At 42.2% G+C, this 23,222-nt stretch overlaps 1 protein-coding gene across 1 annotated transcript in view; it reads left to right on the top strand.

Annotated features, from left to right (window-relative positions):
* The window catches only part of plxna2 (plexin A2), a 266,646-nt gene that overhangs the window by 45,029 nt on the left and 198,395 nt on the right, over positions 1-23,222 (top strand). Inside the window, exon 3 of the mRNA XM_042491079.1 lies at positions 766-948. Coding sequence (XP_042347013.1) covers positions 766-948 — 183 coding nt within the window. The remainder of the gene's footprint in view (positions 1-765; positions 949-23,222) is intronic.

A 23,222-nucleotide genomic window follows, 5' to 3' on the forward strand; every position in this document is an offset into this window, starting at 1 on the left:
ACCTTTGCAAATAGCATTTTCCAGGCCTGGAAAAGTTTTGGAAAACTAAATATATATACTATATAATGGTAAAGTCATGGGAATGCGTTTCACAAACCTGTATAATAATGCCTGATATGTCCAAGGACCATCAGAAATGTGAAAATCTAACAATAATTTCTGTTGTTACAGTTTCTGGCCGTGGTAAATTCTATATTTTTGGGGGATTATTGAAGAAAATATGCGCAGGTTGAAAGACATCTTTTATGGAAAAAGGTTTTTCTTCAAAAATCACAAAAAAGCCCACATTTTTTTCACAAATGTGAAAATATTTCCTAAAAAATTGCCAAAAGGTTTCAAAGATAACATGCTTATTTCATTTAAAATCAGCTGTAAAATGAAAATTCAGGCATTTTAAGTTTTATGTCCCTCCCCTAAGCCAAAATATAAAAACATAAGTCCTTCCCGAGTGTTTAAGAAATTGTTTGACATGCCTCCCCCTTTTGTCACTTATCAGTTATATTTAAATATTCAGTTCTAATCCTGTTCTGAATTCATTATTTTAAAACGATGTATATTAAAAAAAAGCTCATGCGAAAGGAGCGATGAGGAGTATTGATTGTCGTTTCAGAGAATGTATGTTTTTTAACATTTGCCTCAAAGTCATAGGAAAATCATGTAAAAATGAATTGGTAAAAATATGTATGAACCTTGTTTGATTGTTTCAGTGCTGTTTGTTTTCTTTATCAGTACTTTTATAACTTTTCTCTACCTCTCTTTCTGCAGCCGGTGCCCATTGACGACTCCTTCTGCGGTCTGGACATCAACCAGCCGCTTGGTGGTTCTCAGCTGGTCACCGGTCACACTCTATACACAGAGACTCGGGACCGCATGACGTCTGTCACCTCCTACGTCTACAATGGCTACTGTGTTGCTTTCGTTGGCACCAAGAGTGGACGCCTGAAGAAGGTGAGTACTGGCTCCTTTCCTTCTCTCAGCCAGCAGTTTAAGACCTGTTGGAGGATATTTCGGTTCACTTCATCACTGCGATACATAAAGACTCCGGCTGTCCAGTGGTCCGTGGGGCACAGACACCGTGAAGTGGTCCTATTTCCGTGCAGATGGATCATGGTCACAGGGAAACTTATCTCTTTAATATTTAATGCCTGCTGTCAAATCGTCAGAGAGGGGTAATGGCGATGGCTAGCTCACTGTAGTGGTCATTACCAGTTCCTTGTTAAGTGAGCTCTAGTGTCGCAGTGTTGAATAACCTGCGCTGGCCCATTAATTTTAATAGGCACCTTTCCGCCTGTGGCCCACTGAAAGGCAAAGGAGGCAGCAGGCTCGAGCACTAAACCTCCTGGTCTTGGTTTGAGAATACAGACGCCAGTGAGGGTGAAGGGCTCCTGGCCACTTAATAATGATAGATTTCGCACCCCAGCCACAGGACACAAAGAATTAGATGAGCCTGCTTACTGACAGGATTGAATGGTGAGGAAAGTGAGTGCTGTGCTCTGAGTTTAAGGCGATACGAGGAGGGAGATCAGAAATGTCTACGCTTTGCAGGTTAATTTAAAACAGTTGGTGCACTGTTTTGGCACTGATGCTTAGAGTTATTGTTGAATGTTATGTTATTGCTGTGTTTTAATGCTCAGTGTGTTTTTGTGAGGGTACACTGTGTTACCGTGGTTATTTGTCTGGTATACAGTGCTTTATAGACTACGTTTAAAAGCAGTGTGAACACAGACTGTATAAAATAATAGACGCAGCTGTTGTGAAGTTATACATTGGTTTATGGAATCCCATTTTGAAGCTTTGATTTTGACACTTGCATCTTGATTTTCTGGAGCCAGAAGTGACCATTTTTAGACGAGTGTGGCGATAACGTGAGCTGCTATCTTAGTAAGCATGTTGTATTTACAGTTAACTGTTGTAACTCTAATGCTAAAGCTATTTTTTGTCAGTGAAAAACAGGCTTAAAAGCATTAAGTCTTGGAAACCAATGGGATGAAATAGTTTTCTTGTGCTGCAGTCAGACACCTTTCATATACATTTTGAAAATTTGATTTCTATTGAAAATATGGCTAAAAAGGCAATGAGCAACTTGGTATTATTATTACCTGTTTTTTTCTATATATTTATATGTTTTATTTTTATTTATTTTTTTATTTTTGCCTGATGGATGGCCACGCCCTTAATTATGTGAAACTTTGAGCTTTGATAACGTATAAATGAGTGAGTTCACCCCAGTACAGCTGAATGTTGAAATTAGCTCTAGGGACCAAAACAGTTTTTGTACCAGGCTGTTAACGTGTTTTTCTGCTGTAAAATTAGGCATTTTATCATGGAGGTCTATGGAGCTCTTGGAGCCAGCCTCAAGTGGCCATTAGAGGAACTGCAGTTTTTCTGGTACTTCCACACTGGCTTCATTTTTCAGCCACGGGGGTTGCCGCTTTGGTTTGAAGAACTTGTCAGTGTTTACTTGGCTCCTCTTTCCATGACCGCCTGTTTGAGTGACAGCATGAGTGTGCCACATGGCTGTAACTGACTCATACAGCCGCCCCTCCTCCTACTTTAACAACAGCTGCATGAAGCTTACAGGAAGACACTGAAAAGCGAATAGAGTTGCTAAAAACCATTTTGATACCTCTTTTGGCAAGTTATCTGCTATTTCAAGCCTGGCAACCCAACACAAATGGTTCCTGCTTTGGGTTATTTTGGTCTCCATCTATTCATAATTAAATCAATACACCAATCAGGCTGCGGTGGCGTGAATATTCATACGATGTAATCCCCAGTTTGAGCTGTTAAATAATTAAGCACCTTTTGCGACTTGGTTAAATGAGATGAGACAGGAAAGAGTGTTTTCCCCACTGTGTTGCTGTTGCTTGCATATTGTTTTTATCTTCCGTAGCTGCCGCTTGCCCTCCCCCAGTTTGTGTCTCCATCTCTTATCTTCCGCTCCCTGTTTGAGAATCCATGCAAAATAGCCTTGCGTGCTGCTGTGTACCCCTCAGAAGGGCATGACTGTAACCACAGTAACGCTAACATGGGGAGGAATTGAGGATATGAGAAGGGCACCTAGAGAACGGGCGCCACGGTCCAGCGGCCAGAGCAGAAAGCACTAAACCACTGAGACTGGTCTACATGACAAAAAAATAAGGGACTTACACTGTCGGAACAATTAGCAAACATCCCAGTAATGACTGTCATCTGATTTATTGTCATCATAATTAGTCATCATCCTCTCACTATGCAGTAGCCTAGATGAAGAAAATGCTGGAAGTTCGCTCCCTGGCCGAAGTATTCTTGATTATGTTGTAGACTGTAAATAACACCATCAACGTACCTAGCCAAGTCTAGCAGTAATGTTCCGTTTTAACGTTAGCCTAGCCGATCTATGTTATAGATCTAGAGTGTTGGATTTAGTGGCATCTTTCGTTTCTTGAGCCAGTGTTTGGTTGGTCTGTTCTGGGCTACTGTAGAGGAACATGGCAGACTCCGTGGATGACGACACTCACTGTATAAATTGCTCATTCTAAGATAATGAAAACCAAATATTCTCATTTTCAGGTGATTATTAACTAATGAAAATATAGTTTTCATTATTATATCTTATTTCTACCAATAGAAACCCATTAAATCCTACAGACTTTATATATGATAACATTTGTCTCAGAGACTATTTGGATTTTTTTTGATAGCAAGTTTTCCCTTGTGCTTTTGGTAAGCGTGCTGTAGTGGAACAGTGCTGTTGTAGCAAGTTTGCTGGACTTTATTTGAACCCCATATGTTTGAAATCATGTGATCAGACAGCGTGCTGCCACCACCGTGCAAAGTTTTGCATGCAGGTATGTTATTGGACAAGAACCAGCTGTCCACCTAATGGGCATGCAAGAGAGAATGACCACAATTAGCCTGCGCGTTGCAGCAGTCTGCAGCAGCGTGGAGAAAGAAAACATTACTTTTTCAATAGGTGATGAATAATCAATAACACTGCACGTTAGTAAGAGGGCTGCTTTGTCCTCTGTCATTGTTTAGGTGTGTGCAGTTTGTCTGAAATTTGCATGTGTTTACATTCAGGGCGTCATCCTTTCACTCCCTCAGGTGTCACAGGGAGTGCAGAGGGGTAGGGTGACCTGATGAGCCCTGGCTGCAGCTTTTCTGCAGAACCTGATAAGCTCCTGCAGAGGTGCATGTAGACGGTGTGGGAAGCTGCAGGCTCCCTTCAGATGTGAGCATGACGCAGCTACAGGGTGACAAGATTTGATGCCTTCCTGGTGATACAGTTTCTATACCTTTACCTCTTTCATGCAGCCGAGAGAGACAGACAGATGGGGAGAGGGAGGGAGTGCGGCAGCGATGCACAGTTATTGGGTGTGAGTGTGAGCCATGATGAAAAAAAAATAAAAAATAAGAAAGAGTAGCAGGAAGAGGCAGAGATAGAAAGGGAAGGTACTGGGGGAGGGAGGAAGAGACCGTTGAAATGTGAATTTAGTGCCGCCAAAGAAACCAGGGCTGCACCGCTGCCTGTAATTGGATTGGCTCTCTTCCCAAAGAATCCCCCCCTCCCCTCTCCTCTTCCCTGCCCTCCATCTCCCGCTTCCCCATTCAGTCCTGCTCCGCCTTACCTCCACCCCCCACCACCACCCTCTCCCTGCAGACCGGCTCCTGTATATGCTGCTGTTTCCTGGGCTTTGCTGGAGCATGGTGAAGCAGGAGGGATGGTGTCGGCACATGCCAGTGCCTGTGGCCGGCTTTCGCAGAGGGATTGATTGAGGAAGAAGGGTTAAGGGGATGGGGGTGTGAGCAGACACTAAGGTGAGGAGAATGCATATATAGTGGAAACAATAACACTACAGCTGTGAGCCTCATGCAGTGTCTGCCGTGATCACGTGTACAGGATGTGGAGTGCTTATATTGTACTGTGTGATGTAGGAGCAAACAAACAAATCTATATTTCCTGAAGGTGGAGCCATGCAGCTTTTTCCAGTTTAATTTAATAATCTCAATAACCTTACCACCCTTCATGACTGCATAGTCTCTGTTACAAATTGGATGTCTCAAAATTTCCCTTATCTTAATTCTGGCAAAATTCACCATGTGAGCGGCCCCAACTGCTTTACTAAAGAGTTCAGTTGCTCTATCAGCCCCCTCCCAAGCATATCAAGACTGTGTCAAAAAAATGTTAGTATCCTGTTTGACCAAATCTCATATTACAAAACTCATTTTCCTTCAAGTTAAAATGCAAAAATCAAACTGATACTATCAGCAAAAAACTTGGAACTTTGAGGGGACAATTGCACTAACAGGACTTACGCCTGGTCTTAACCAAAGTCAGTCTTAACTTGGCGTTCTAAGTCCAACCTCATAGTTATGTTGATTGAGGTCTAGTTAAGACTAGGCTCAAGTGTGGTCTGTGCTGCTGACCTAAAGTCTGTTCTAAAAAATGTTCTCAACAAAGACCATTAAGCATTTAGGACTAGGCTTAATTAAGACTAGTCTGTGCATCAGGATCCTGGTGCATACTTCTTTTTACACTTAGAATACTGCAGCATACTTTTTACTTGTATTACACAATCTCCTCCTAACTTGACTTAAAATGGTGCAAAATGCAGCAGCAAGGCTGTTCACAAAAACAATTCATCAGTACCACATCAACTTAATTCTTGCCTCCCTTCATTGGCTTCCAGTTAAATGCATTTCAAAATTTTACTAATGACTTACAAGGCCTTGCATGGCCTGGCCCCTGCATATATAGCAGAGATGTTAAGCCCCTATTCCACCAGTCTGCTACTTTGATCATCTGATCAAGGCTTCCTATCTGTTCCCCGTTCCTATTTTAAATCCAGAGGTGACCGAGCTTTTGTAGTTGTGTCTCCCAAACTCTTGAACAGCTTTCCCTATTTAATCAAAAGTTTTGAATCTGTGCCTGAAATTTAGTGTCTGTAGGTTGGCCTTTTTATAAAATTATCCTCGTATGCCACAAGGAACTCTTGCCTTTGAATCGTCTAAATGTATATACAATGCCTTTATTCTCATTGCACAAGAAGTGCAATGAAATTAAAGGTGCTTATCTTAAAAGTGCAGATCTTAAGAAAACAGTCAAATCATACAACACAAAACATAAAAACCAATAAACAGACATAAAACCAATGTGTGAGCTTACGTATGTACGTATTGACGTGTAGGTATATGTACTTGAAACGTAAAGCACTTTGTAACTGCACGTCTTAAAAACTGCTATATAAATAAAAAAATAAAGATTTTTTTTTTTTGTTCCCAACCAGCAGTGAAACCTGCTGTCATATACCCATTATTTGTTAAATGTGGAGTTGTGGTGTCATGAGGGTTTCAGAAACTGGTTGTGGACTTCTGGGTGGCACCCCTGGAGGCGATGATTGATTGTGGAGGCCAGTGAATGTTCACCTCAGCAGAAAGCAGCTAGGGGGCAATCAATACTCCAGGCCTGCATTCACTTTTTCTACCAACACTGCAACCAGTACCAATCAGAACCACAGCTAGACCTTTTGTAAGCTCAACACCAGAAGATGTTCCAGTGAGTTTGTAGTCCAGCCCAGGAGTTAATATCCTATTTAAATTCTAGATGTAGATTTACATGCTCACCAGGCTGTATATTATACTCACCAGACTGCATCATCTACATTATCGCTCTTATGTACCCGGAGACCAAAAGACTGCTACGGGGCTCTGCGAGACAGATTACAGAGATAGGCGATCTGCTATGCGGTTTCTTCTGGATACACATTACCCAAGAATTGCATCATCTAAATTGGAATTGGCTGTGTGTGGTTCACTTTGTGCTTAAGCACAGACACATCCCACATGGGGACTGGGATTGGTGGGAAGCAACAACGGCATTAAGGAGGAGAGGAGCTGCGGGGAGCATTGCCTTTGATATAGATGGAGATGGAGGGCACGGCTGCACATGTAAAATTGGATGTTGAAAGACATCCCAGCGATAGATGAACGGAGGAGGTTAAAGCAAGCTCAGCAGAGGCACATTCAGGATTCCCCTGTTAATCAGACGCAATTCAGAGATGGTGAGAATGAACATCCTGCGTCCCAGTTACAGAGCATACAGAGCAGCAGGGGTTAAAAGCTGTTGAACCTGAGACCACAGGGAGACATTCCCAGGTGGCATCCTCTCCTGCGTTCTACGTGCAGCATAGTCATTCAGGTCTATATATATTTATTTTTTAAATTGTAATATGTTATTGAGCAGTGAAGCCATGGCATGGAAACATATCTGTTTTAGCAGAAATGCATGATATCCGCACTTAATTGGCAGATAAAGGCTTTCAAATGGATTATCGGCATCTCTCCTACATGAACATTTCTGCTGATATGACAGGTGATAAGAAGACATTTTAATTATGCGACTTTAATTAGTTGAAATGGGTAAAAATTTCCCTGGTTTTGGCTATCATCAGAATTGTCTTAAGGAGCGCATCATCCAAGACTATCAAAGTGGGATGAAGGTTTGTTTTAAATTTGTGAAATTACAATAAATATGGCATATTTTACATGTAACCAAGGTTAATGTAGTTGCGGGAGAGACTTGAATTTCTCTGGAATTAGGTGGTCTCCAGGGACCAACGCAGCAGTGACTCGAAGCTCTGCTCCTGGCTGGAGGAGGAGCCACTCTTGTCAAGCGTGGAGCTTCCCGCTTCCCTTAAGTTGCAGGTCAAAGACTGCAGTGAAGCCAGATTAGTTATGTCTGATATATTAGTATTAGTATTAAATTGAGACCGTTTCATAACTGGTTGAAAACTCGGCTTCTCTGTTTTGCTGCTGGAACTGCAAAAATGCAAAACCCTGCAGTGTTCACACCAGTACACCTGGATCTGGACCTCCTTTAGCCTAGTATTTCCTTAATATTTTGACCGGAATTGCATGCTTTGTTTTCTGTATTCAGACACCACCAATAATGGTGGTTGATTAATGCTGGGTTATATCAGCAGTAAACCATGAATAAAAAAAATGTCATCTGGCTCTCTGTCCCTCAAGCCTTCAACCATAATGTGCTGCTTTCGGCCTAATTAATTCTTCCCATCATGCCCTGATGGGTAATCAGGAATTGGTTTGGATGATGCCCCTAGCAGCTGAAGAGGGGCAACTTCAAAGGGTGGTTCAGGTGTTTAACTGGACAAGTCCTGTTGAACTGGTTAACATAGACAGAGGGTGCATGGCAGACTCACCTGGCCCCCGCAGTGGCCCCCGAAAAGCTGCAAGGATGTGTGTGTTGTGCAGACGGTACTGAAGTGTCACAGAGGGTAGCAGCTGATCACAGGGCATAAAGTGTCGGGGACTTGAAAGGCTTGTAAATGCAGGCAGCTGCTCCAACAGGGCCCTGGTGGACAAGTGGTAAACCCCCCCTCGCACCCCTCTATGCTGTGTTCACCCCCAATGAGCCTCAGAGAGTTCGTTCTTGGATTTGTCGCCCTCAGAGGGAATGTGATCTGAGACTTTTGCCAGTCTGTTGCTTGTCAACCCAGAGGCTGCTCACCTGCTTCACTCGTCCAGACCTTGCTTTGGTGCAGCCTGGCCTAGATTTTAACTCAGAAGCGAGGGATCAGCTAAGCAGATTTGTTGTCAGTCTGTTCTTTAACCTTTGGGCTCTGTATTTGCTGTAGAGCATCGTGATTGTCAACATGGTAAATGGAGGATGAAATTGGGGTAGATAAGGCATGACTTGTTCGTCCCACATGATTTGTTCAAGGACTGCTGGAAAGTTGAAGATCCACCAATAATTTATTTTTTTTATAGTTTATGGCTATAATCAATGGTGTGAATTTGGCAATTTTTATCGTTGCGGGTTTGGAAGGCATGTTGTCTTGAAAAATCACCAAAAAGGTTAAAAAAAAACATTGTAAAGAAAAAAAGTCACCTAAAGGTTTAGAAGAAATAAAAAATCTCCAAAAGTTTTTATAAATCACAAAAACAATTTGAAGAAAAATAAAGTTGCCAAAGAATAAAACAGAAAAAAAAAAACCTCGAGAGGAAGCCAGAAGAGGAAGAGAGAGAGGGGCAGATGGGAAATGATGGACAGACATGCAGACAGATAACATGAGACTAAAATTTAGGCCTTCAGCAACAACTAAGTGGAAACCCATCCTGTTGCCTGTTGCCTGTTGCCTGTTGCCTGTTGCCTGTTGCCTGTTGCTTGTCACCTGCACATACATGCTTGCTATTATGATATATGAAGTATAATATGAACATGAACCCTGCTCATTTCGCTTTATTTACAACTTTTGGTTGTTGTTTCCATTTGGTCATTAGTGCCTCCACGTGGAATTGCAAATAAACAAGCACAAAGAATTAATCATTTTAATAGCTTTATTAAATACCTCTATTGTCCCAGCATGACTTGCATTAACCTCGCGCTGACATGAAAAGAAATACTATTACACGTGAAAAGCGTCGTCACAATTGCCACCAGGTAAAATTCGTTTCCAATCATCATCCTTGTAAATTGTTATTTCTCTCTGAATGCCTTCTAAAATAGCCGTCTCATCACTTTGTTTCAGATTGAATGGCACGGTCCAATTAATCCCACACAGAACAAATAATTGCATCCCTTTGTTAAGTCCTTTGTTTTGTTTGTGTTGTTTAAAATTCAATGAAATCCACTACACTCCATGCACCTGTTTACGAAGCAGGCGACTAACACGTAGAACTTTGCGAGACGAAAAATTGGCAAGCGGCATGAAGACGCAGGGAGCATTTTAGCTGGAATGACAGCTGCTAATATGTATCTATTACAGCCATCTTCAGCGCTCTCCCTGCAAGATTGCCTCCAACGTTTTTAATCATGTTGAACTAAACAGTACAGTTTCAGTTTGCCCACCGGCAACAGCTGGGAGCCAAGCAGCGCCTGCAGAAAGTACTTTTGCTAGTGATAACATTTTTTCTCCTAACACAACTTGCAGCACTTTCTCAAAAATGCCTGAATCAATGCTAAAGTAAAACCAGCACTTTCCGGAGAATTGCAAATAGAGTTGCACTTTATTTTTAGGGTGACCGATAAATGTGATCTTAAATTCTGTGAAGTGCCTCATGAAGGCCTTTTTGTGCTTTTTGGGAAATCCCCTCTGATCAGCTGGAGGTCTGAACTCAACAGAATCTCCAGTAGAGCCCTGAGTTTTAACCCTTTGAAACCTGGATTGTTTTAAATTATTTTTTTAAAAGCTAGGGAAAATTCACAGAATAACTAAATTTTTAAATATTTTTTTAAGTCATTTTCCTGTTTTTTTTTTTTGTTGTTGTTTTTTTCACCTTTGTCTGTTTTGTTTTTGTGTTTGTGTTTTGGTAATTTTCTTATATGTTTAAAACTCATTTCTTGCTCATTTCTGGGTCATTTCTTCTTAAGTTTCTCTTTGCCTTTTTCTCCTGTTTTGTGAAAGAAATCAAGCCTCTTCGCTCCTCAGTCTTAATCAGTTATTTTTATAGTTAATGTTATCATTCATTGAAGCCATATTTCTCACTTCTGAGGCATCCTACAGAATGACTGTTTTGTTCTCGGAGTCTGTTTGAATGTGTATGGAGTTTATGGGCAGGGCTCGACATAAGCATTTGCCAAATGTGGGCAGAATTTGGCAGTGGGGTGTAATACAGTCATTTTGGCGAAATATGTGACCCATGTCGAGATCATTATAGCTCATAAAAATGCAGCACAGTGAGCATACACACATTTCATACATGAGTCGTAGTCTACATAACATAGACTGCAGAGATGTGCATTTTGACCTGTTACTAGATAATCCGGTCTGTTTTTAGGACTTTTGTGATTTTGAATTTATCAGACAAAACTAATTTGTTTTCTAAAGCATATATTTCTTCTTCTTTGTATTATTTACTGCAGTTATTAATAAACATTTCAATAGACAAAGTTTGTGTTCAGTGAATCTTCTGCACTGCCTATGCAATTAGAAGCAACTCTTTTTACGTCTGTTTTTATAGAAAAGGAGCTTCACACACACTGTTATCAGAGCTGAATATTTGATGTAACTAACAACAAAATTGTGGCTCGTAAAACTGCAGAGGGGCCAGTGACTTTAGCCACAGTGGCTGGTGAGCAACAAAAGTCAATGTCTAGTCCCGTGTGTGAGTATGTGCTGTGTGTGTTTGTGTGAGGAGGTGGTTGCCTTATGTGTTTAATTACCACAACCATCTATAGTCCGGCTAATGACTATCTTGTTCATTGAGTCGGTAGGATGTCTGTGTGACCTTTTGGAAACTGGCCTCCACTTCACCCCCTCCTGCTCAGTTCTTAACCCAGTGCCAGATAAAGAGGCGGCCGGCAGGAGCCCCAGGCTGCAGCAGCAGGCTATGTCTTTCATGGCTGTCTTTAGAGGACAAGGCTCTCTATCTGCCAGACCTGGTCCAGGCTTCTCTAAACACTTCACTGTTAAAAGGCCAAGGGAAGACTGAGAGCCCCCGCCGTCCCATTCATCCGAGCCTTACATCTGCTTTTCCTTCTCTGATTTACTCTCTCTCTCTCTCTCTGTGTCTCATTCCCTCTTTCTTCTCACAGCAGTGAGTTAAATGTAGCCTGGTCATTGCAACCGGCTGTCCCCTCTCATTTTCCCCTCTTATTCCCTCTCTTTCTTCCTGTCCCTTCCTCAGTCTCAGTCCCTCACTCTTTCCCCCTGTCTTTTTCTCCTTCTCCTCCCCGGCTCAGACTATTACAATGACACAGCCTACCCTGCAGTGATCTCATTAATCACATTCAAACAGCTCTCTGTTGCTTTCTCTCCCTCTATCTGTCTCCCTCTCCCTTCTCTTCCTCTAATTGCTTGCTCTTTTCTCTGCCAGTGTCTCGAAGGAAGCTTTTTTCATATCTAACAACAAGAGACAAATACTCATGCTGTGCATACATTTTTACTACAGATGGAATTTATGCATGTAGGCCTAATTTTGCTACTTTAATTCAGGCGATGTGCAGCGGCATGCATCCATGCCGACGCAGCCGAATCCCAAAAGGCACAAAGACAAAATCACTTATGTGCATAAATGTGTTGTGCACTCGATATTCATTAATGCCTCACCACAAACATAAAATCTTGATTTTATTTATTAGATTTGTTATTGGCTTCTTTATTTTTTTAGGAAACAAATTACCCTGTTCAGTGCTTCCCTTAATTGGCCTTAACTTCATGAGTGAGATTAATTAACCCATTGTTGTTGGAGCCACATTTCACCAGAGACTGTGTGTAGAAAAAGCTTTGCTTTAATCCAGTTTTCATCATATTCTCTTGTTGATTGGGCTGCAAATTAAGTTAATGGCAGCATTATTTACCTTGAACATTTTCTCATGTTTGGAAGGGACCTCAGAGGGAAAAGAAGACGTAAATCTTGGCGCTGCTTTTACACTAGTGCTCCCATGCAGAGCCTGGGAGTCATACTGAGCCTGTGGTGGCGGATTTTGTGGTTTTTACCATGTTGGGAGCAGCAGCGTCATTAGGATTGGGAAGCCACATCAAGCGCCACTGACTACCCATATCCATGTCTTCCTGGTTGGGCAGAAACATTAAACAAGTGAAAATACGGTTGAATATTCCCAAATGTTTCTGTCAGTAAGAAGTGGCCTTTTCCAGTTTTATGAATATTTCTAGCCCACATATCCGGGCAATATTTTATGTGCAATAGAAACACAAGGAAAATATGTCCAAGGCATTATGCAAGGGATCCGTGTTGGGAAGCAAAGCCTCACAGCCTATCAATATTCCTGTTTAGTCTGCAGCCAATGTGGGCACCACAGGGAGAACATTTGAAATTCATAGAAATTCTTATCAGTTGTTGCGTCCCTGTTATTGATCTGTTACTGTGGAAACAGCATTGTACAGATGTAGGCCTTGTTTTTTTTTCTTTCTCTTGCCCGAGGTATAAGTCTCAGAGCACCAATGACTTCCAACAGTTTTACCAATCAAAGAGGAAATATCTTTCTCTGTCAAATGAACTTAAAGTACTCAGTGCTTGACTTTTGTCCTCCGAGTTGCCAGCTGGCACTGAATATGAGTTTTTTTTCTTCTTCTTCAATTTCCCCACTGACCTTGCTGAAGTACACAGAGAAAAGGGACAGACAGAGAAAGAGTAAACATCTTTAGGACAGAGAAAAAAAAACACAGAAATAGATTAGCGAGCAACGTCTGTCAAAGTGGATGGCTGGCTCAGTGCCAAGCTTTATTGATTTGCTTTACAAAGCACTTGAATAGGCCAGATAACTGTGATTAGCCAATTCATTACTGCTGGCTCTTAGAGTGGTCCAAAATTAGATAAAAGGGGGGAATAGCAAGGACAGAGCAGGGAGTGAGAGCAAACTATTACTTTGTAAACTTGCACAAAAACTCTAACAGTGGCTCACTACAGAGGGATTCTTTTTGAAGTTCTTGATGAATTTCCCCTACTTTACATGCATCGTAATGATCATCCTCATTAGAAGCAGTTACGAAATGAAAAAAGAGAAAAACAAGCATTGTTTATGTGTTTGATAGCATGCATAATGATTCAAGATTACTCAAGCAACCAAAACAGCATTCCTCTCATCTACTTTGCAAATGTGTGCTTCCATTTCAAGTGTCTTTTCAAGTTGCGCAGCACCAATACATCTCAGAAATGAGAATTGTTTGGGCTTTGATGATATACTAAACTGTTGTCTGTGCGAAGGCAAACTGAGTGTGACAGCGACTAATGTTTCTGTCTGATAGTGAGACAGCTTTACTGCTCCTCTGTCTCCCACTTCATACAAGACAGCAGCAGTTATCAGGGCCCTTAGAGTTAAGCTTGTGTGCGTGACAGCATTGTTTAATGCATTTCTGTGATCACACACTGTTTACAGGAAGCTTTTATGGGCTCTACACGAATCATTTCTTTGATATATGCTTTTTGACATCCCACAGTCATCTGGTTCATCGTTTATTATGGATGTGATGACAATTAGGAATTGTGGTAATACGCCGTGTTCCTTCTTGGTGCGACGTTAAATGCCACATCTGTCCTGTTTCCCTCCGAGATACTTCTGTTTACCTCTGAAACCTGGATGTTGAATCTCTGACAGTGAAAGATCGAGGCGAACAGGCCTTTATCATTTTCCCCGGTTCTCCTTGTGCTCCAATTTCCTTTCTACTTCTGCTCTGTGCACACTCTATCTCCTCATTTCTCTCTCCATCTCTGGCGCTCTTACCGCAGGGCTGTCAAGTAACTCCAGCTAGCCATCAGCCTAATGAACAGTGATACAGTGCTAATAGCATGTGATAATATTTCAAGCCACTGGTAATCTCCGCTCACTCAGCCTTTACCTGCTCTTCACTTCTGCGCCTTTTAATACACACACACACACACACACACACACACACACACACACACACACAGGGGCATCTCTTTCTCTTGACAGCTGCATGTCAGGTCTTGGCCTCATGCTGTCATGAAACAGAGCTGTCAGCCTACACTCCCTCTTAATAGTCCGCCCGTCCAGCAGAGACGACTACAGTCTTAATGGGATTGGACAGTTCCTTCTGCATAGCTGGTAACACAGTGTACAGTGGGTTGTGTTCACTGGCCGGCCTCATGGTCACTTTTGTTTTAAATGTTTTCAATGTTATTTCTATTCATAGACTTTGTCTTGTGCTTTTAATGATTACGTCTCAGGCTGTCATGAGCATGAACTTCTCCTCCATTAAAAGAAGCTTCCTTCTGTACACAATTATATATATTTTATATAGGTACTCTTTTCTTTCTGCATCACTATGCAGAAGGAAGTGTGCATCTACTCGTGGACAAGAGGCTCACGCTAGCATTATTGGGCTTGCAAATATTAAAGCTCAGCTGGGGAGGACACCAGTAACATCTCATGCTGTCATAAACATAATCTGTATATGCACGCTTCCTTCTGCACTGTGATACTGTTGGCGGGTGTATTTTGGTAGGAAGGAAATAGTTCCTACATGAAACTGCTTCAGCAAAGGCTGTTGATTATCTAGAGTAGCCGGTTTTCTGGACAGAGACAATGCTGTTGAGTTTTTTTTGTTTGTTTTTTTTGAGCACCACAAGTCGAGTGCCATTTAGTTCCATTATACTGGAGAGAAGGGAGACATATCTATGGCTGATATCTCTGACACCCACACCCAAAAAAAATCTAGATTGAAAATAGCTTTACAGGTATAAGATGAAAAAAATGAATTTTTGATTTTGGTGTGAACTGTACCTTTAAGGTTGCAGCTCACTTTCAATATGCTCCTTCCAGAGACCGGGCCACTATCTGACCCCTCGAGCAGCGACATAAAGCACAATGTCACGCCATAAAATGCCATTACACACCGCACACTGACTGGTGAGATCAAAAAAAGTGACGGATAGAGGAAGGTAGTGTATTAGAGGCCACAGACACCACAGTGGAGATATAGAATAGGGAGGAAAATAGTCCATGTGTAATATGTGACATGTCAGAATTTGTGGGTGGAAAGATGGTTTGACAGCTTCTGTGAACAGAAGAGAGGAGAAGTGCCGAGTTGCAAGTGAAGATCTGAGGGAAAGGAGAAAAAATGGCTAAGGCATGTTGCGATTGTGAAAAGCACCTGCATCACCAAAAAACCAATGCCAGGCCACCAAGAGGGCACCGACAAGGTCATGATATCAAAGGAGGGAGCAGGAGCTGGAGGCCTCTTTCAGCCACAGGTCAGCTCAGCCACTGCTGTTATTCATTAAACCCGAATGGTTAGCGGTTGGGAAAACATTATCCGAGGCCCTGGTAACTTGACTAAAGGTAAGGGTCAGGGCCAAAGGCAAGGGTGAGACATCCCCATGCTTGGCGACACGGGCGCGCCGTGTCGGATTGGATTAGCAGTCGAGGCAGAGAGGTGATGATTTGATGGAATCGCAGCACAGCGGCAAACCATCAACATTCCTCCTTTTTACTCAGCTTAAAAGGGCAGTTAAACGTTTCCGTGGGGAATAACATGTTACCGTCAGTCACAGTTAAGTGTTTTGGTGTATTTGGCAGCCACAGTTTGGTGTGGCTGGAAGCAGCTGTTGGCTCAGTGGGGTGTATGGATAGAGGAGGTGTGTGTTTGTGTGTTTGGCTCATATTAGCTGACTGCAATAATGAATTAGCAGAAAAACAGATAAAGCGGTTTTATGTTAGTCCGGCGTCAGTTACATTTGGGATTAAAGGGTTAAGAGCTTGTCTACATTATTTGCATGTTGCTTCCCTCAGGTAACAATGGATCCCTTTGAAGAGGACCTATTACTGTGTGCGTTTCTGTTTGTGTCCTTTATATAGAGTGTTATACTGAAGGATGTTCATATTAAATGTGGCCAAACTTTCAAATAATGAGATAATTGTATGTAGAAATAATTAGCAAAAACCTCAGGCTTTAAGACAATCTGAATGCTCTCTTTCCAACAGTTTTTTTCCTACTCTTGCTACAGTATGACATCATAGTGTGTTGAATGTCTTTATCTGGTAATCTGCTCCAGGCATGCTAGTGCAAGGGTTTACACTGGGCAGCCTACATTTCTACATGAAGCAACATGCTAACATCCGGGAAACATGTACAATATTTCTCATCGATTTCAGATCATACTGCTGTTGAAACATGCCCCGTTGGGTGTAAAAACTGCCTATTCCTGATTTTTAATGTTAAAAACTGCAGTTATTCTCCTTTACAGTCATTCCTTGGTCATAAGTAAGCTGCTAATGTACATGTAACTACATGCTAACACAAGGGAAACATCAATTTGGTTGCAGATGTTATCAAATTCTTCCAAATTTCAAATCAGAGTCTTAATGTTCCATGTCTAGTTGGGTTTAGAACCTTTTATTTATAATTTTTCACTATATGTGAAGTGGCGCTGTTGTTCATTACAGTCATGCCTTGGCTGAAACTACACTGCTAATATCCATGTAGCTGCATGCTTACATCAGGGAACAATGTAATCTTGGTTGCTGATGTTAATTTCTTCCAGATTTCGGGTTAATATTCCCGCTGGAACATGTCCGCTTTGTTTAGAAGCTTTTTTTGGTGAGTTTTTTTCTTTTTACAGTAAAAAAGTGCTGTTGTTGTCCACTACAATCATTGCCTGGCTGCAATGATGGTGCAGAATATCGAGATATTGAAGACCTTGAAACTTTGACCAATCAGAGTAGACTTTTTAGGGAAGGGGCCTGAAGAGAGAGAGAGGTGAGAGAAGAGAGAACTGGGCCTTCTCATGCAGAGGGAAAATACAGGAGTTCCTGCACAGACAGTGTGAGGAAAACAGTGTTTTTTCAACATTAAAGCATGTAAACATGTTTTTAGTAAAAAACGTGAATACAGGTATCAACCCGAAAATGAGCATGATAAGCCCTCTTTAACTTTGACATGTGTGCAAACAACATATGCCAAAGGTTTGAGCACTGTGTGTTTTATTGCATGTACACATAGGCATAATAATCTCTAGTATGGTGCACATACAAATTTTACTCACTTATTTGTATGAGGGAGGTGTACGAAAACTCCCTTGATCATACATTCAAAAGACACTACGTGTTTCACTCTATTTCAAGAGTGTTTCATCACACAAATGCGTGCACACATACACACACTGGGGAACAGAAGGGGGGGCTTTTGCCTTCTAACTGATCAGGAAACGAGAAACACTTGTGTCATGAGTTTCATCGTAATAAGCCCAGATTGTTGCGGTTGGGTGAACATTTTGGGTGCAGGTATGCTGTGTTTAGGCTGCGAGCTGGATCGGAGGGAGGGCGGTGGGACGGGAAGGTGTCGGGGGGATCAGATGACTGTGTCAGCTCCCCAGGATCCTCGTCTGAAAGGGGATAGGACGGGTGTTTGGGTTATGCCACGCTGGGAGTGCTGTCCTCTTTAAATAAGACACACTTGAACAAAGTGCAGCTGATCAGATTAGCGTGGCTGATCAGGTTTCCCAGCAGGTTGTTGGCTCCCACTGTCTGAACATCTTGACTAGGAAACGCTGTTAGTACTAAACACACTGCGGGACAAAAGGAGTAGAATGAAGGGATTTACCAACACAGTTGTTGTTGAGCTTTAGTGGGAAAATAGATGATGATGAAACAGGGATTTTCGCTGAATTCGTCTGTGATCAGTAGAGCCTCGGCTGTTAACGGGGTAAACATCCAACATCTTTTGTTCATTGAGTTTTGCTTCTCTGCATCTGCTGTCTTTCTCAAGGGCAAAGTTATTCTTTCTGGCAGTATAGAGAAAAATCCTACAATAAAGTGGACCTTTGGGAGCCAGTGGGAAACAATGGTAGCGGGATGAATTGTACCAATCGAGTTGTGCCGGGTTCTATTGTTGAGTTTGCTATTGTGTGACGAGGAGGAAATTGTTTCTGTTCTCGGGGCCCTGATGAATCCACCCTTCAAAAACCGAAGATCACTGAAACGGCATCAGAGAAGGAGAAAAACAAGAATATCATCAGAAAGGCGGCGTCTTGGTTTGATTCTCCAGCTCTTTTCTCTTTGTCTCATACTCTGCTGCTGTCTACAACTCTCGTCTATATCAGCAGTTACCAACTGGTCCAGCCACTGAGTCTGTATTTCTCCGTAGTCATTAGTTCAAGGTCCACACATGAGAGAAATGAATTTATTTCACAAAATGTAACTAAAGTATGGACTTAAAACACAATGAAATAGAACACATGGTAAGAGTTAAGTCCAGTTAGTTAAAGTCAGGGGCATTTTTAGGATTTCAGAACATTAGGGACTTAGCCCTGACCTGTAGAGAAAAAATTGCTAGACTTTTTAAAGAAAACATGGCTTCCAGACCCATTTACCTGTGTTTTCTTTAAAAAATCTTCAAAACCTTTTGGCAATGTTTTTGTTTTTGTTTTTGTTTTTTTTGTTTTTTTTGTTTTTTTGTTTTTTTAAATGGGTTACATTTACTTTTTCTCTAATTTTTTGTTGATTTTTTTTCTTGAAAACATTTTGGCAATGATTTTTTTTCTTTAAAGGTTTTGGAGGATTTAAAAAAAAAAAATGCTTTCCAAACCTGTGGGCCCGCCCAAATAAATATCACCAAAATAACACAGTTTATCACAGCCAGAGTCTCTTATTTTGAAAGAAAAAAAAAAAAACAGGCCACAAAACAACAAAACAACAAGAAAAAACCCTCTTTCACTCTACAGTAGGAAACTGCACTTAATAATTAAAGTTCTGTGCTGTGAATTCACTGTACTCCAAAAAAAGAGTGTTTTTTTTCCACAAACTTTACATGGTCTTAACTCGCTTGTATGCCATTCAGAATCAACCTGCGACCCACTTTTGGACTGCGACCCAACAGTTTGGACCATATCGTCTCTCTTCTTTTGAATCCACTTTTCGGCATCTTTGTCTCTGTTTGTCTCGAGTTATTTTTCTCAGACGGCCTGCTCCTGCCTCTGCCCATCTCTCTCTTTCATTCCCCGTGGCTTCTCACCCGTGATCCATCCAGGCCGAGCCACAATCCCTTATAAGGCCACTGGAAGCCCCCATCTGGCCTCTTATTTCCATATCAGATCTGCTGTAACAGACAGGGTTTACGCAGGATCAAGTCTGGAATGTGAGGCTGCCTCTCCGTCGGCTCTGCCACAAACCTCACCGTGCTCTCTGCTCCTGGGCAAAAACCTGGTCGCACCTCCTCCTCTTCCTCCCCCTCCTTCTCCTCCTCCTCTCTCTCCTCACAGCTTTATCTCCTCTCACCTCTATTTCCTCCCACATCTCCTCATCTCTTTCCTTTATCCTTCCTCTTTTCCTTGTATTTCCTCCCAGTTTTCTTCTTTCCTCTGATGCACCTTTCTCATCTGTCCTCTATTTCTAACCACCCCGATGCCAAACATGCACTCAGAAATAAAGGTGCTAGCTGGAACCATGTCGGGTTCTGTGGCTTGTTCTCAAAGGACAACTCTTTTTTGTTCCTTGAAAAACCTTTTTTTTACAGTTCCAACTGGGACCCTTTCAGAGGAATATATCTAGAAAACAACATAAAGGGTAATACGTAGAACCATCTGTGAAAGGTTCCACCCAGAACTCAAATAAGAGGTTCAAAAGAGAATCTTTCTATGGTGTCATAATTCCACCCAGAATTGTCTCTGGGAGTTCTATCTAGAGCCTTATCACCTTCTAAGGGTACTAAAAGAACCCACCCATGAGGTTCTACCAAGAAGCCTTTTATATTAAAAGGGTTTCAACTAGAGGGTTCTACTGAGAATCTTTTTATATTCCAAGAGTTTATTCAAGAAGCCAACCAGGAGGTTCTACAGAGAACCTTTTTATGGTCCAAGAGTTTCATCTAGAACTAATCCAGGGGATTCTACTGAGAACCCTTTCATATTTCAAGGGTTTCATCCAGAACACAACTAGGGATTCTTGCAAGAACCCTTTCATATTCTAAGGTTTAATCTAGAACTTACTCGGGGGGTTCTGCACATATTTTAAGGGGGGGCTATAAAAACAGTAACTGCCTACATTACCTATAGATCTCTCTCTCACTAATCATGGTTTTAGTTCTTAAAAGAACTAATGTCACAAAGAACCTTAGAAGAACCCATTCTTCAAAAGCCAAAGGTTCTGGGCAGAACCTCAGCCCCTCAGGATGAACCCTCTTGGAACCTTTATTTCTGAGAGTGTACTCGTCTGCTGGAAGCGTCTCAGCAGAGCACACATTCACGTTCGGGGGACATGGACGCGGCGTGCTCAGATGGTTGCTCGCTCTAAGTTTGTAGCTTACACAGCGATGCATCCACAGACAGCCAAACAAAAGGCAAAGCCACATCTGAGAGCGAGACAAAAAGAGGAGCGCCGTAAAGCCGCACAGAACAACTCCACAACAAACACTCTTAAAACAGGCTCAAAGGACATCTGCGGTTCTGGGCTTACATTATATTTAAAAGCTCTCTTCCTCTCCGTCATCATTACATCTCTCTGACTCTTCCTCTCTATCCCTCATGCACTCGCTGAGCCTGTTCCTCATTACAATTTGATGTTTCCACGGGCTTTTTCCCTCCCCGCCGAGCTTTAATATGTAAAGTGTCGACTTTCCTGCGTGTGTGTGTGTGTGGTTTGGTTTGTTGTCGTAGAGAATCTGTTTCTGATTAGGCCCGCTCTCGCTAAGCTTTCTCCTCTCTGCCACATTTGGGCCTCGCTTGGCAGCCGAAACTTAAGAGTGAATCTGGTCCAAACCTTAATTGTTTTAAAAAGGCTGGCAGACCTGGCTTTTCTTTTCCAGCTCGCTTTGTTGTGTCTTTCTATCCCTCTGCTCTCTCTGTTCTCTCTCGGTCTCTCTTCCACCTCTACTTCCTCTCCGCCACATTCTCCTTTGTTCCTGCTTTCTCTCCCAGGGTCTGACACAAATGGAGGGATGAAGGGATGAGAGGGGATCTCATATAGCCTATAATGCTTATCTCCTCTGGGGCCTGCGTAGCTCATTAACCTACGTTAGTCTCCACATGCCTCCATTAAAGAGAGACACCTGGCTCCCGAGGGCCCAACAGGGAAATGACGAGTCCAGTCTCCTTTCCCTTCATCAGTATCCGAGACGCAGATAGGAAAAGGACTCATTACACTGCGCGACTGCCTTTGTAGCTGCTATCGCCGTATGTCCTTTATTGTGGCTACAGCGGTTATTGATGTGTCGATTTCTCCGTCATGTCAGCTGTGCTGTAATGTGACATGTATACTACACATTGAAATAATGACGTCCGCATTGTGTTCAAGTGGCTTTCCGTGAATAACAAGCAGCTCCCAGCTTTAAAGGAAATCACAGGCGCGGAGTATCTGATGTAAACAACAGAAAGCAGCAGCCTTTAGACCAGACATATACCTGCTTTGCACTGGGGCCACTTTCGCAAAATGACAGGAGCCCAGGGGCCAAAATGACAGGAGGCCTGGGGCCAGTCATAGCAGCCCCATACAGGTTTCTCGGATTTTAGGACATATGTAGTATTTCAGGACATTTCTCGGTTTTTAGGACATATGTAGTATTTCAGGACATTTCTCGGATTTTAGGACATTTCAAGGATTTCAGACATTTCTAGAATTTTAGGATGTTTCTAAAATTTTAGGTTGTTTCTCAGATTTTAGGAAATTTTCTCGGATTTTAGGACATTTCTAGTATTTTAGGATGTTTGTACAATTTAGGACGTTTTTAGGATTTCAGGATGATTTAAGGGTTTTAAGTCATTTCTAGGACAGTCGGACTATTCTGGGATTTTGGGACATTAGGGGCTTTGCTTGGACCTCTGTAAGGGGGTGCGGGGGATCCTCCACTGCAACTTTTTTTAAAAAAACAAGCTCTATTTCCATGCTGTCTTATGCACTCTGGCACCTTATGTATACTGAAAGTACAAAATAATGCCCTGCGTGAATCACTTAATTTTTTGTTGTGAATTAAAAAATGGATTGGGGGCCACCGGGGAACCCTATCAGGGGCCAGATTTGGCCCGCGGTCTGTCAGTTGAGTGTCTCTGCTGTAGGGTTTGTCAAGCAGCTCAGTCAAAGAGAGCTTGGCTGTGGTGAACTGGCTTCATGGTTCAGCCCTCAGCTCTCTGTTCAGCTGGACTGTAAGCTCCTGGTACAGTGGCAAGTCTCAGATTAGCCAAAGTCCTTTTCAGAGCCAGGGCCGCATCAGCTGCGCTCGGGGTTACGCATTGAAATGTATACTGAGAGTAATTGCCAGTGAAAAGCCTAAATCTTGTTTGGGCGATGCATCCCAAATCTGTGGTTTGGTCCCCTGGCTGGCTCTGGTTAATCTGCTTGGTGGGGACTTAGCCTTTCTAATGTTCCTGCCGTCCACTCTGCAGTGCAGAGGAATGCGGAGATAAGCAGCCTGAACCGTGCCACCTGGCCACAAATCAATGCTATCAAATGCTTTTATTATATTTGGAGATGAAAAGATCTACAGATGGCAGGTTTTGCGATCTATCTTTGTATAATGTTCAGTGACTTTATGTTCCTCTTTTTCTCACTTTTTCCTCTCGCCGTCTGTCCTTTGTACTATCTAGTTTTTCTCCGTGTGTGTGTAGATCTCTCAAGCATGCATTTCTAGTTGAACTGCATCACTTTAATGTCACACTCCATGTTTTCCACAACACTGACCTCTTTGTCTTCTGCTGCCTGCAGTTTCTCTATCCTCTGCTCTCCCCTTTTGTTTATTCTCCAGTGCTCCCTCTCACCCAGCATTTTGTGTGTGTGTGTGTGTGTGTGTGTGTGCATGAGTGTGTCTGGCAGA

Source organism: Plectropomus leopardus, chromosome 8, assembly GCF_008729295.1.
Source record: "Plectropomus leopardus isolate mb chromosome 8, YSFRI_Pleo_2.0, whole genome shotgun sequence".
NCBI lineage: Eukaryota > Metazoa > Chordata > Actinopteri > Perciformes > Serranidae > Plectropomus > Plectropomus leopardus.